The following is a 12,820-nucleotide window of genomic DNA, read 5'->3' as shown; positions in this document are numbered from 1 at the left end:
CCCATCTGTTTTCGAATTTTCCACAGTTTATTGTTATCCACACAGTCAAAGACTTTTGCATAGTCAATAAAGCAGATGTAGATGTTTTTCTGGAACTCTCTTGTTTTTTCAGTGATCCAGTGGATGTGACAATTTGATCTCTGGTTCCTCTGCCTTTTTTAAATCAAGCTTGAACATCTGAAAAGACAACTTTAATGGAAGACAAAACATAAAGTTTTGTAAAGTGTTTTAGAGGTTTTATTATAAAGGCTCAAGATTTTAAAGACATTGCCTTTAAATTTTGTATTATATTATGTAAACCCTAAAGACATTTTAACCTAGAATGTCAGGGAATATTGGACATATTTTCCACTCTCCAGCAATGAGAAAATCCTTAATCTATTATCTGAACACACATACTCTCACATTACATGCCTATGTATACATAGATAGATAGATGGATAGATATAAATGCTTCTTGTTGTTGTTCGGTCACCTAGTCGTGTCTTGACTCTTTGTGACCCCATGGACTGCAGCACACCAGGCCTCCCTGTCCCTCCCCATCTCCCGGAGTTTGCCCAAGTTCTTGTCTATTGCATCTGTGATGCCATCCAGCCATCTCATCCTCTGATGCCCTCTTCTGCCTTCAATCTTTCCCAGCATCAGGGTCTTTTCAAAAGAGTCGGCTCTTTGCATCAGGTGACCAAAATATAGGTCACACATATCTACACATACACATAAATACATTGATCATAGAATGATAGGAAAAAAACTACAAACTGTGTGTTACATCAGATTCTAAGTTCTGACAGAATGGTTTGCCATGAGCTATTTCTTTCTTCTTTTTTACCCCCTTTAAAACAATGTTCATCATTTCAGGTCACTGAACAAAAGAAATTGATTTGTGCTACTCTAGAAAAAAACATCTTCAGTGCCACACCAAGCATTTATATGATATTTTTCACCATTTACAAAAATCCCACAAAATACTTTCAGAACCATTATAGAGCAATACCATAGTCTCCTGGAAAAAGAACACTATTCTGTGAATTTTGCAATAGGCATTCATTCCAACCATCTAATTATGATAGCTGGATTTTTATACTTCTCCTCACCTTAGATCTTTATCCTTCTGGCTCATTTCCACATGCCAGGGTTTTCATAGAACTTTGCTGGATGGGAATTAACCAGCTAGATTCTTCTCAGAATCATTTTTCCTGTACTGATCCTGAGGCATGAAAATTCTAGGTGAGATTATAGTAATCTCTGAGATGTTTCATACTTAACAATATGTCAAGTCAATAGGAAGAAAAATGAAAGACACATCTAATATGCTGAAAATGCATATTACTTTTAAGATTTCTTCTAATATGTACATAAAATTGAGAGTTCCAGAAGACGAGTTCCTGTCTCAGGATTAACCTTAATTTCTTTTTGCTGGCACCCTTGTCTATTTTGGGATCTCTTAGTTGACTTTAGATTTATCGGTAACTGTGTACTCCCATATTTATCACCAAGTATTTCCCCTGTGACTTCTAATAACTGAAACCCTTTCTTAATTAACTTAGTGGATTAGAGTAGAGTTTAAATTATAAGTGTGAGGGATGCTTTGCTCTATACTGTGTATCCTATCTCAGATTTTCTTCCCAGCTTAATTGAACTTCTGAAAACTCTCCAGGACCAATCAGTGCATGTCATGGATTAGCTTTGGCAGATTTGATTTGGGTGAAAGAATCTTATCAGCAAACTTTTTTTCAATCCTGTTAGCATGAAACCATTTACAGGCAAATGATGACAAGCTTGTCAATTTGTGTCTACTACCTTGCAACAGAACTGTGACAGGCAGGGGCACTTCCTGTGACAATAAACAAAGGAAGCAAGTTACCGGATTTGAAGAAGTGTTTTAACATTTTTAAGACACAAAGAGAAAATTTAGTGGGTGCAAAAACTTATTTAGTGATCCCTCCCACCTTCTCTGTTTCCAAGAGAGACAGACAGGTTGACTGACTGAGAGCCCAAGAGACTTCAGTACTCTCTGTTCAGAAGTTTCTGTCTTAACCTGTTTCACGTCAGTTCCCAGGTAGGAGTAGGGTCAAAGCATGTGTATGCAGAGACTATTCCCTCAAGAAAGCATGCCATGTGCTAGGCAAGTTATGTAGCATGTTATTTCATCTACTTGTCACAACACCCTATGCAGAAGGTATTAGTACCCATATTGTACTTCTGAGGAAAATAAACGCTCAGAAAGGTCACACAGCTAGAGGACAGCATGAATCATGGGCTGAGATTCAAACCCAGCTCCAACTGATTTCAAAGTATGTATATGATCTTTCTGCTCCATGACTCCTCCTGGAAGAGATTTACAAAGGGAATACTGGAAGTGTTTTAATTAAAATGAGTTTTGCTTTGTTATTAAAGACTTTTGAATACTCTTTGGTGTAATTAGCCATTCTCAGGGGTCTCATAATCAAGTCCTGGATACTAATAGAATGTATCCAGGAACAGTTAAATAACATAACTTGCTCCTCTCAACAATAAAGGAGAACATGATCAACTTCACATAGAGCCAGGATGCTCATACAAATTTGAAACTGAAACAACAAATTGCTCCCAGATAATTGGATCTATGATTTCTCTGTTCTTTGGAAAGGCTGGGAAAAGACAGTTGGTGAGCTGGGATCTAGATACTTCCTGGGTGGACTTTGTCCAGTTCTACATCCAGATCGGTGGAGAGAGTCCTGCGTGCAACAAGCCTGACAGCAGAGAGGAGGGTGTCCTCCTCCAGTACAGCAACAACGGGGGCATCCAGTGGCACCTGCTGGCAGAAATGTACTTCTCAGACTTCAGCAAACCCAGGTAACCAGCTCTGATTGCCTTCCAGTGGTCAGGAAGGGTAGGGGTGATGTTGCTGTTTAAAACATTGAGTCATTTCAAGGAGAGAGAACTCTCCTGATATAACACAATTAGATATGGAGAGAGACCAACCAAAAGCATCACTTCTAACGCACACAGGGGAGAAGCAGAAACCAGATAAAGCCAACTGGGTCTAATGAAAATAATAACATTCAGGGAGAGAGTCAGGGATGGTAGGTGGGAGATGGAGCTTGGTGAAGTTCCCCCTATACCGTAGAAAGGGAATTGATAATGGGGCCAACTGATTTAAACAATTTGGAATTATTCAAAGTATTTTTTTCTAAGGAATAGCATTGTCAATCTGGAAATTACTGAGAATTCAGTAAAGTAAGAAGATTACTATATAGACAAACAAAAATTCAATAGCTTTCTTAAATTTCAGATATATTCCATTTTTATTTAAGGGAATTTTTCTTTAGGTCCTAACTATCTCACCACATTTTCAAAGAGTTCTATGACACTAAAATGGTTAAGAGATTCTGAGTTGGAAGCTATAAGAAGACCCCATGATGGAAAATACATAAATAAATATAAGGAATAAGTTTAACAATACTGAAAATCTCTGTAAAGAAAATTTTAATAAAACTTCAAAACTTCTTTCAAATATATAAAAATGAACAAATAAATGGAAAATAATATAGCATCCTTGGATAGGAAAACTGAACATTATGATATGAAGATACCTCTTAATTTATATTTTATACTATTACAACCAATGTCTTAGTGGTATTTTTTTGTAACTTTATGTCTAGAAATATAAACTGACAAAAATAGTTTAAACTTTTGGTTAAATATAGAGGGAAACCCTACACGATATTATAATATATTGTATAGCCTACATAATTAAAGTGGAATGATACCAGTGCATAGATAGAACAATCGAGTCAAATGACCCAGAAATTAACTCAGATATACATACAAACTTAAATATGAAAAAAAAAACACATCGGTTATCAATGATCAAGAAATGGTCATTCAGTCAAATGGTGTTAGAAAAAAGTGGGTAGGCTCTTGGGGGGAAATATCTATATAGATTATCATCTACCATCTCAGATGATAATGTTAAAGACTGGTTAAAGATTTAAACATTTAGATTACTATCTGATCTTGGGGAAAGACTTAAACTTTCTATGCATAAATTCAGTAGAAGAATTAACACACATGTGACACATCCATTTCAAAGGAAATAGAAAAAAATCAAAAATAATAAACTGAGAAAATATTTGCAACAAGTGTGAGAAATAGAAGATCAGCGTTCCTGTAAAGAGCTCATACAAATTATCAAGAAAAACACTAAGATCCAGTAGAAAAATAGGTAAAAGGAATGAGTAGATGTTACAAAACAAGAAAGACCTATGTTTAATAAAATACAATTAATATCCAACCTCTCTTGCAATAAAAATGATACCATTTTTCAACAGTCAGATGGTCATTTTTAAATAATATAAAATACTCTTTCCCCATGGAGCAGCAAGACAGGTGCTCTCATGTCATCCTGCATGCCATAATTCCAGGAAGGAATTTTGGAAACATCAAGAGCCTTAAACATGACCATTTTATTTGGCCTGGTAATTCCATTTTGAAGAATCTTCCCTAAAGAAATAAACTGAGGTGTACATAAAACTATATGCATAGATTTCCATCACAGAATTATTTATAAGGAAAGGTGAGATAAATAGTAGCACATCTGTGTGATGAAAAATTATATAAATGGTAAAATGATCTTAACTAAGTTTACTGACATGAGGATGTGCTCATGATATAATGTTAATTTTTTAACTGTAAGATACAAAATTATACATATATCTCACCTGTGTAAAAGAATACATGCTTGAATGATATACAGCAAACTGTTAGCAGAGGCCAATCTCATGTGGTAGATTATGGTTGATTTATGTTTCATTTTTACTGGTTATTTATATTTTCCCTCAATAAAGTAAGAACTGTTTTGGAAAAAAAATGCTATTTTAATGCAGTAATATACAAGGGAGCAGTTTTTTCTAAGGATTTCTTTAGAAATGTTGTGACCATTGCCGTGGTAGTCAAAAGACATTGTTCTGTTAATCAAACTTAGTTGAAATATCTGCCTCCAAAAGATACGATAACAAACGGAGAAACCGGTACCAAGACTAAACTTGCTTACAACTTTAAACCTCTTGTCTAATGTGTCTAAACTTAGAAATTTCTCAAAAATACCAAGAATCAAGCAAAACTAAACTTTCTCTTGTTGCTACCAGTGTTATTTTAACAGCTGCTGAGGAAAACAAAGTTTTTCCTTTCCTGGCACTAAATGATTTGCTTTTATGCAGATTTGTCTATCTTGAGTTACCAGCTGCTGCCAAGACCCCCTGCACCAGGTTCCGCTGGTGGCAGCCTGTGTTTTCGGGGGAGGACTATGACCAGTGGGCAGTTGACGACATCATCATTCTGTCCGAGAAACAAAAACAGATCATCCCAGTTGTCAATCCAACTTTACCTCAGGTATTTCTCATTATGTCTGAACTCCAAGATGACAGAATTGTAAAAGAGGATGGGATTACTGACTCCTCCAAGGATTTAGTGCTTGACACTTGAACGTGTAGTTTGGTTTTATGTGTTTGCACTAATTTTTTTTTACCTCTCTATGCTACTCTTTCACAGATTATTTAGATGTTAAAAAATGTAAGAAAAGACTAGAAAGTTTGGCCAATTCATTAAGCATAATTATTAGTTTGTTTATAAAATAATTAGATATATAGTGGCAAAATATTTTCAGTTGTTAAATAATCAGGAAAAAAACTTCATGGAAGTTTAAAAAACAGTTTGAGAGTCTGGTTTATTTTCTTATGAAACACAAATAGTACATGGTAATACAAATAATACATGGTAATACAATACAAATAGTAGCATGTCACAAACTGAAAATTCCTTTCTTCTTTTCAGAACTATCAAATTGTCTTTGTGTGTTGTTTGTATTGTTTCTATTAGAACTTTTATGAGAAACCAGCTTTTGATTACCCTATGAATCAAATGAGTGTGTGGCTGATGTTAGCTAATGAAGGAATGGTTAAAAATGAAACTTTCTGCTCTGCCACGCCATCAGCCATGGTGTTTGGAAAATCAGATGGGGACCGATTTGCAGTAACTCGAGATTTGACTCTGAAGCCTGGATATGTGCTGCAATTCAAGGTATTTATGCATAAACTTCTTGAAGATTAAGGAGCAACCATCTTCCAGATTTGTGAATGCAATTCACAAAGAACACAAAATGTTTGTATTTCTGTTAGTGAAGGGACTCATCTGAACAGTTTCCAGCAGTCTTGGAATGGCAAAGCCTTTTAGCTTTACCCATAAGGAAAACAGCTTGTCAGTTTTTAATGAGCCCCAGAAGTGGCTGTGTCATTGTATTTCTTTAAGTGCTCATGGAACTCTATCAGAATTAAAAAGAAAGATTACTTTGAGGATTTCAATCTGATTGTGACTTAATGAATCCCATGCTTTTGGATGGTAATGGATACATTCTTTTCAGCTTACTAGTACTTTTTAAACTTGCAAGTAATTTTATGTTTTTACTATGGGGTTTTCAAACAATTTCTTTTCCTTTGATTCAATAAATTTTTACTTTAATTATCACTGTTCTCTTAAAAGCTGCTTATTTTTCAGTGCTGTGATAACATGTCAACATGGATAGCAAGTATTTACTTTGACAAGCTCTTTTTTCAAAACCCTAATCAAAATTTCATTGTGTTTATAATAAAATCCCATTGGTGAATTCTGGGGTCGAGAGTAATGCATTTTTAATGATCCAGCACAACTACATGGTCCTTACATAACGGCAGGATGCAGATGCTAAATAATTTACAAATGGAATTATTAAAGAGATCAGATGTTTATGGGAAGCTCTTCAAATATAATTTCCAGAGGTCTGTAAACAAGGCAGTGAGTCATAAATAAGATGATTAGTGAAATGTTATTCTTCTCTGTTTAGATTTTGATGCTAAATTGCCATGAAAAATCATTAATAACAGTGTACAACTGTATTAATTTGTTGGTACTGCCTAAAATGGGAGCAAAATAACAACAATGGCAATACATTGTCAGAATAGTATGCAGTTTCTCACCTGGCACTTTTTCTAATTAATTAACCACAAAATCATGATAGTGTAGGTGTTGAACTCTGCAAGGTGGTATTCTGAAGGTATTAGATTCTGAAAATCTAAATAGAGAAAACATTATTAAATGTTTCAAAACATAATGCAAAATGCCTAAGAAAAGTCTCAATTTTCAAATCACACCACCAGAAATTGTTGATTTGTAGCTATCAGTTGATAATAGGCAGGTAATATGAGTCATTTAGGAATTGTTAGTGTTTATTTGGAATCTGTAATAAGAACTTGATGTTATTTGTCCAATAAAGTACAGTGCTGGTTAAGTTTTGATGACTACCTGCCTTGTGTCAACACTAAATGCTAGGAATACAGAGATGAGAAATGTAGCCAAGCCCTCAAGGAGTTTAGAAACTAGCAAGTGAGCTAGAAAAGTGAACAGTTGCAGTAGAGTCACTGGAGTGCTGTGTTAGAAAGAGGCTCTGATGCTGTGGGAGTACCTGACATGGTTCCTGGCATATGGCAGGTACTCGAAAATTATCTCTTAGTTAAATGGATAGGTGGATGGATGAGCTGAAATAGGAAGTTTCTGGAAATACAGAGACTTAGCAGACTGCAAAATGAAGGGGTGGGAAATTTCAGTTAGAACAGAATGTGCAACAATGTGAAAATACAGGAAAGTGCAAATGAGAATGGAAACGTTGGAAATTTGAGTTTGGAGTACCTGCCATAGAGGTAAGATAAGGTTGATTCTAATGGGCTTTATATGATACACTAAGTCACTTAGATATTAATCCAAGAGCAATGAGTCATGGAAGATGTGTAATCCATTGAATGTGAGAACCTGCTCCAGTATTCTTGCTTGGAGAATTCCATGGACAGAGGAGCCTGGTAGGCTACAGTCTATAGAGTCGGATATGACTGAGCGACTAACACTGTACCTACACTACATAAAATAGCTAGCAGAAGAGTGACATACTCTGACTTAGACTTTTAAAAAATCACACAGGTAACTGAGTTGGGAGTACACTGGCAGAGTCAAAGGCAGAGATAAAAAGACTGGCCAGGCAATTATTTCAGTGATCCAAGTAATAGATAATGGGAACTTGGACCTGTGAGATAGTGGAGGAGGCAGAGAGATGTGCTCAGATTGCTGACTGTATTTTGAGTGAAGTGACAATGCTAGAGAAGTCATCAAAGTAAGAAATGAGGAGGCCAGACTAAAGCATAGCCTGGGACTGTAAGTAGATGGGTCTGAAAGATGTTAAAGGTACACAGTCAACAGGTTTGGGTAACCTACTGGGTGATAGAATGGATTCTAGAACAACTCCCACATTTCTGGCTCCAGTCACTGAAATCAGAAATTCAGGAATAGGAGGATTTGTTTTAGGGTGGTGGATGATGAGAAGACTTGGACCTGGGGATTTAGGGATTCCTGTGGATTGCTAAGGGTTTCCCAGGTGGTTCAGTGGTAAAAGAATCCACCTGCCAAGACAGGAGATGCAGATTCGATCCCTGGGTTGGAAGGATCCCCTGGAGAAGGAAATGGCAACCCATTCCAGCATTCTTGCCTGGGAAATCCCATGGACAATGGAGCCTGGCAAGCTACAGTCCATGGGGTTGCAAAGAGTCAAACATGACTGAGCACAAATGATCATGGATTGCTGAAGGACAAACAGACACGAAGCAGTTATGTACATTGTTCGGAGAGCCTGAGCGTATCTGGGAGCCATAGGGATTCAGAAGGAATCTAAAAATTATGATTGTGAATGAGATTAGGGAGCTTGTATGGAGTAAAAAGGTAAGAAAGCCAAGAACTGAATTCTAGAAAGCATCAACAGTTAAGAAACAGGCCAAATGGTCCATAAAGAATAAAATCACAAACCTGTCACAGAACTGAAAGCTCCACTGACTTACCTACGTTAGCCATGGGTCTAAGACAGAAAGCTCACTCTGTGTGCCCAGCGTGACTCCTCTCACCACGGGCCAGCCGAGGGCTACGCTAACTAAGTAGCGTGATAAAAGGGCTTATGTTACAAGAGGTGATCTTGCATCTTAGAGGGTCAAGTCTTTATTTTCTTGACATTTAACTATGTAAACTTGGATAAATGAATCGCAATAAAATTGCCACTAGCCATATTATAAATCCTTCTGAGAGATGCTTTCTAGCTCAGAGCATGGAATTAAGGAAAATATGTGTTCTTCCCATTTTTGACTGACTGACTCAAGCTACTTTACAGTCACAAGGATGAGCTGGTTGACCTTTTGAGCTCTGACCCAATTTTATTTGCCTAGGGGCCCATCTTTCCTTCATCCTTTATTTTTTGGTCATGATTATATTCTCTTGAGTTCTTCAATTTTTTCTATAAAATTTGACTATTCTTAGTTATAAAGCCTTATACAATCCTATGATGGCTCCAACCAACAAATGAAATAACATATGAATAGATCATGTGATCTAAGACAACATGTGATTATATTTCAGGAAGAGTTTGACATTTACAATTTTAAAAAAATGTAAACTAAAACAGTAATACAACCATTTATATATTTATTAATTTAGAAAGAAACTGTCCAAAGCTTTAGTAACATTCAGTGCTGTGTAAAACTGATTTATTTGAATCTAAGTGATTAAAAATGAACACATATAAATAGGAAATTCACAGTTTCTACATTTTGATTCATTAATACTACTCCTAGATTTTGGTATGCTTCCTTATAAAGATTACAAGAGAAAACAGAAAAAAATGTTTCTGCTAGGGGCTTCCCTGGTGGCTCAGTGGTAAAGAATCTGCCTGCCAGTCCTGGAGAAGGAAATGGCAACTCGCTCCAGTATTCTTGCCTGGAGAATTCCAAGGACAGAGAAGCCTGGGGGGCTAGAGTCCATGGGGTCGCAAAGAGTTTGAAACAACTGAGTGACTGACATACACACACGCCAATGTAGGAGACACGGGTTCAATCCCCAATCCAGGAAGATCCACATGCCTCGGACCAATTAATCCTGTGCACCACAACTGTTTAGCCTGTACTCTAGAGCCCAGAAGCCACAGCTACTGAGCCCACGTGTTTCAACTACTGAAGCATCCCTCCAGCCCATAGTCTGTGCTCCACAATAAGAGAAGCCAATTCAATGAGAAACCTGGGCACCACAGCTAGAGAGAAAGCCCTGCTCACCGCAACTAGAGAAAAGCCCAAGCAGCAACAAAGACCCAGCACAACCTTTAAATAAATTTGTGCTATAGCCTTGTGATATAGGTTGCATTTCTTACAATTTTTTGAATATTTTTAATCCTGTGATGACAATCATCTCCACAAGTGCATAGAAGAGCAATGATTTTATTTCTGGATTATGTTGCTTTTTTGATGCTGTGACAGAAACTTAATTCTTCCTTATAAATTGACAGTGATTTCTTACTGAGCTTTTGTAAGAAAACAGAATAAAGATGCCTGTCCCCCTGAAAGCAGAGGACAGCTTCAGTGACCTTCATTTTCTAAAGAGGACAGCTCTCTATCATCTGCTTCCCTCTGTTTGTATCCTCAGTCTGGGAAAGGAAAAGAAAACAGTTTCTTGGCTTCTCATCTTTTGTCGAAGACTCTGATCACATCTATGCTCTCTCTTCTCTCCTATAATCTCGAGAAGCCCACAAAATGGGCAGCTGGTCCTGCTTGCTATTGAAAAGCACCTATTGCTTTTTTTTTCATTTATTTTTATTAGTTGGAGGCTAATTACTTTACAATATTGTAGTGGTTTTTGCCATACATTGACATGAGTCAGCCATGGATTTACATGTATTCCCCATCCTGATCTCCCCTCCCACCTTCCTCTCCACCCGGTTCCTCTGGGTCTTTCCAGTGCACCAGCCCCAAACACCTGTCTCATGCATCCCACCTGGGCTGGTGGTCTGTTTCACCATAGATAATATACATGCTGTTCTTTCAAAACATCCCACCCTCACGTTCTCCCCCAGAGTTCAAAAGTCTGTTCTGTACTTCTATGTCTCTTTTTCTGTTTTGCATATAGGGTTATCGCTACCATCTATCTAAATTCCGTATATATGTGTTAGTATACTGTAATGTTCTTTATCTTTCTGGCTTACCTCACTCTGTATAATGGGCTCCAGTTTCATCCATCTCATTAGAACTGATTCAAATGAATTCTTTTTAACAGCTGAGTAATATTCCATGGTGTATATGTACCACAGCTTCCTTATCCATTCATCTGCTGATGGGCATCTAGGTTGCTTCCATGTCCTGGCTATTATAAACAGTGCTGCGATGAACATTGGGGTGCACGTGTCTCTTTCAGATCTGGTTTCCTCAGTGTGTATGCCCAGAAGTGGTATTGCTGGGTCATATGGCAGTTCTATTTCCAGTTTTTTAAGAAATCTCCACGCTGTTTTCCATAGTGCCTGTACTAGTTTGCATTCCCACCAACAGTGTAAGAGGGTTCCCTTTTCTCCACACCCTCTCCAGCATTTATTGCTTGTAGACTTTTGGATAGCAGCCATCCTGACTGGCGTGTAATGGTACCTCATTGTGGTTTTGATTTGCATTTCTCTGATAATGAGTGATGTTGAGCATCTTTTCATGTGTTTGTTAGCCATCTGTATGTCTTCTTTGGAGAAATGTCTGTTTAGTTCTTTGGCCCATTTTTTTATTGGTCTCCCTCTCCCCTTCTTCATGTAATTCTGTGAAACTCTCTGGGTGTCCCTTATGGTGGAGAATCTTTTCACCATTAACCTAGAAGTCTTATTATTAGTGCTATATAGTTGGAGAAGTCTTGAGACTACTGGAAGAATAAGACTGAAATCCAGAGGCAGGAGACTTAAACCCAAAACCTGAGAACACCAGAAAACTCCTGACTACAGGGAACATTAAGTAATAAGAGACCATCCAAAAGCCTCCATACCTACACTGAAACCAACCACCACCCAAGAGTCAATAAGTTCCAGAGCAAGATATACCACGCAAATTCTCCAGCAACGCAGGAACATAGCCCTGAGCGTCAACATACAGGCTGCCCAAAGTCACACCTAACACATAGACCCATCTCAAATGGACACTCCATTGCACTCCAGAGAGAAGAAATCCAGTTCCATGCACCAGAACACCAACGCAAGCTTCCATAACCAGGAAACCTTGACAAGCCAATTGTCCAACCCCACCCACTGGGTGAAACCTCCACAATCAAAAGGAACCACAGACCACCAGAATACAGAAAGCCCACTCCAGACACAGCAATCTAAACAAGATGAAAAGGCAGAGAAATACCCAACAGGTAAAGGAACATGAAAAATGCCCACCAAGTCAAGCAAAAGAGGAGGAGATAGGGAATCTACCTGAAAAAGAATTTAGAATAATGATAATAAAAATGATCCAAAATCTTGAAAACAAAATGGAGTTACAGATAAATAGCCTGGAGACAAAGATTGAGAAGATGCAAGAAATGTTTAATAAGGACCTAGAAGAAATAAAAAAGAGTCAATTAAAAATGAATAATGCAATAAATGAGATCAAAAACACTCTGGAGGGGACCAAGAGTAGAATAACAGAGACAGAAGATAGGATAAGTGAGGTAGAAGATAAAATGGTGGAAATAAATGAAGCAGAGAGGAAAAAAGAAAAAAGAATTTAAAAAAATGAAGACAACCTCAGGGACCTCTGGGACAATGTGAAACGCCCCAACATTCAAATCATAGGAGTCCCAGAAGAAGAAGACAAAAAGAAAGGCCATGAGAAGATACTTGAGGAGATAATAGCTGAAAACTTCCCTAAAACGGGGAAGGAAATAGTTACACAGATCCAAGAAACCCAGAGAGTCCCAAACAGGATAAACCCAAGGC

At 37.5% G+C, this 12,820-nt stretch overlaps 1 protein-coding gene across 1 annotated transcript in view; it reads left to right on the top strand.

The window, feature by feature from the left end:
* Nucleotides 1–12,820, top strand: part of RELN (reelin) — a 530,384-nt gene that overhangs the window by 404,736 nt on the left and 112,828 nt on the right. The window contains exons 25-27 of the mRNA XM_065939296.1: nt 2,630–2,835; nt 5,202–5,373; nt 5,860–6,060. Of these exons, the coding sequence (XP_065795368.1) occupies nt 2,630–2,835; nt 5,202–5,373; nt 5,860–6,060 (579 nt within the window). The remainder of the gene's footprint in view (nt 1–2,629; nt 2,836–5,201; nt 5,374–5,859; nt 6,061–12,820) is intronic.

Source organism: Muntiacus reevesi, chromosome 6, assembly GCF_963930625.1.
Source record: "Muntiacus reevesi chromosome 6, mMunRee1.1, whole genome shotgun sequence".
In the NCBI taxonomy this organism is placed as follows: domain Eukaryota; kingdom Metazoa; phylum Chordata; class Mammalia; order Artiodactyla; family Cervidae; genus Muntiacus; species Muntiacus reevesi.
Note: the sequence above shows the minus strand (reverse complement) of the source record. Positions and strands in the feature narration are given on the sequence as shown.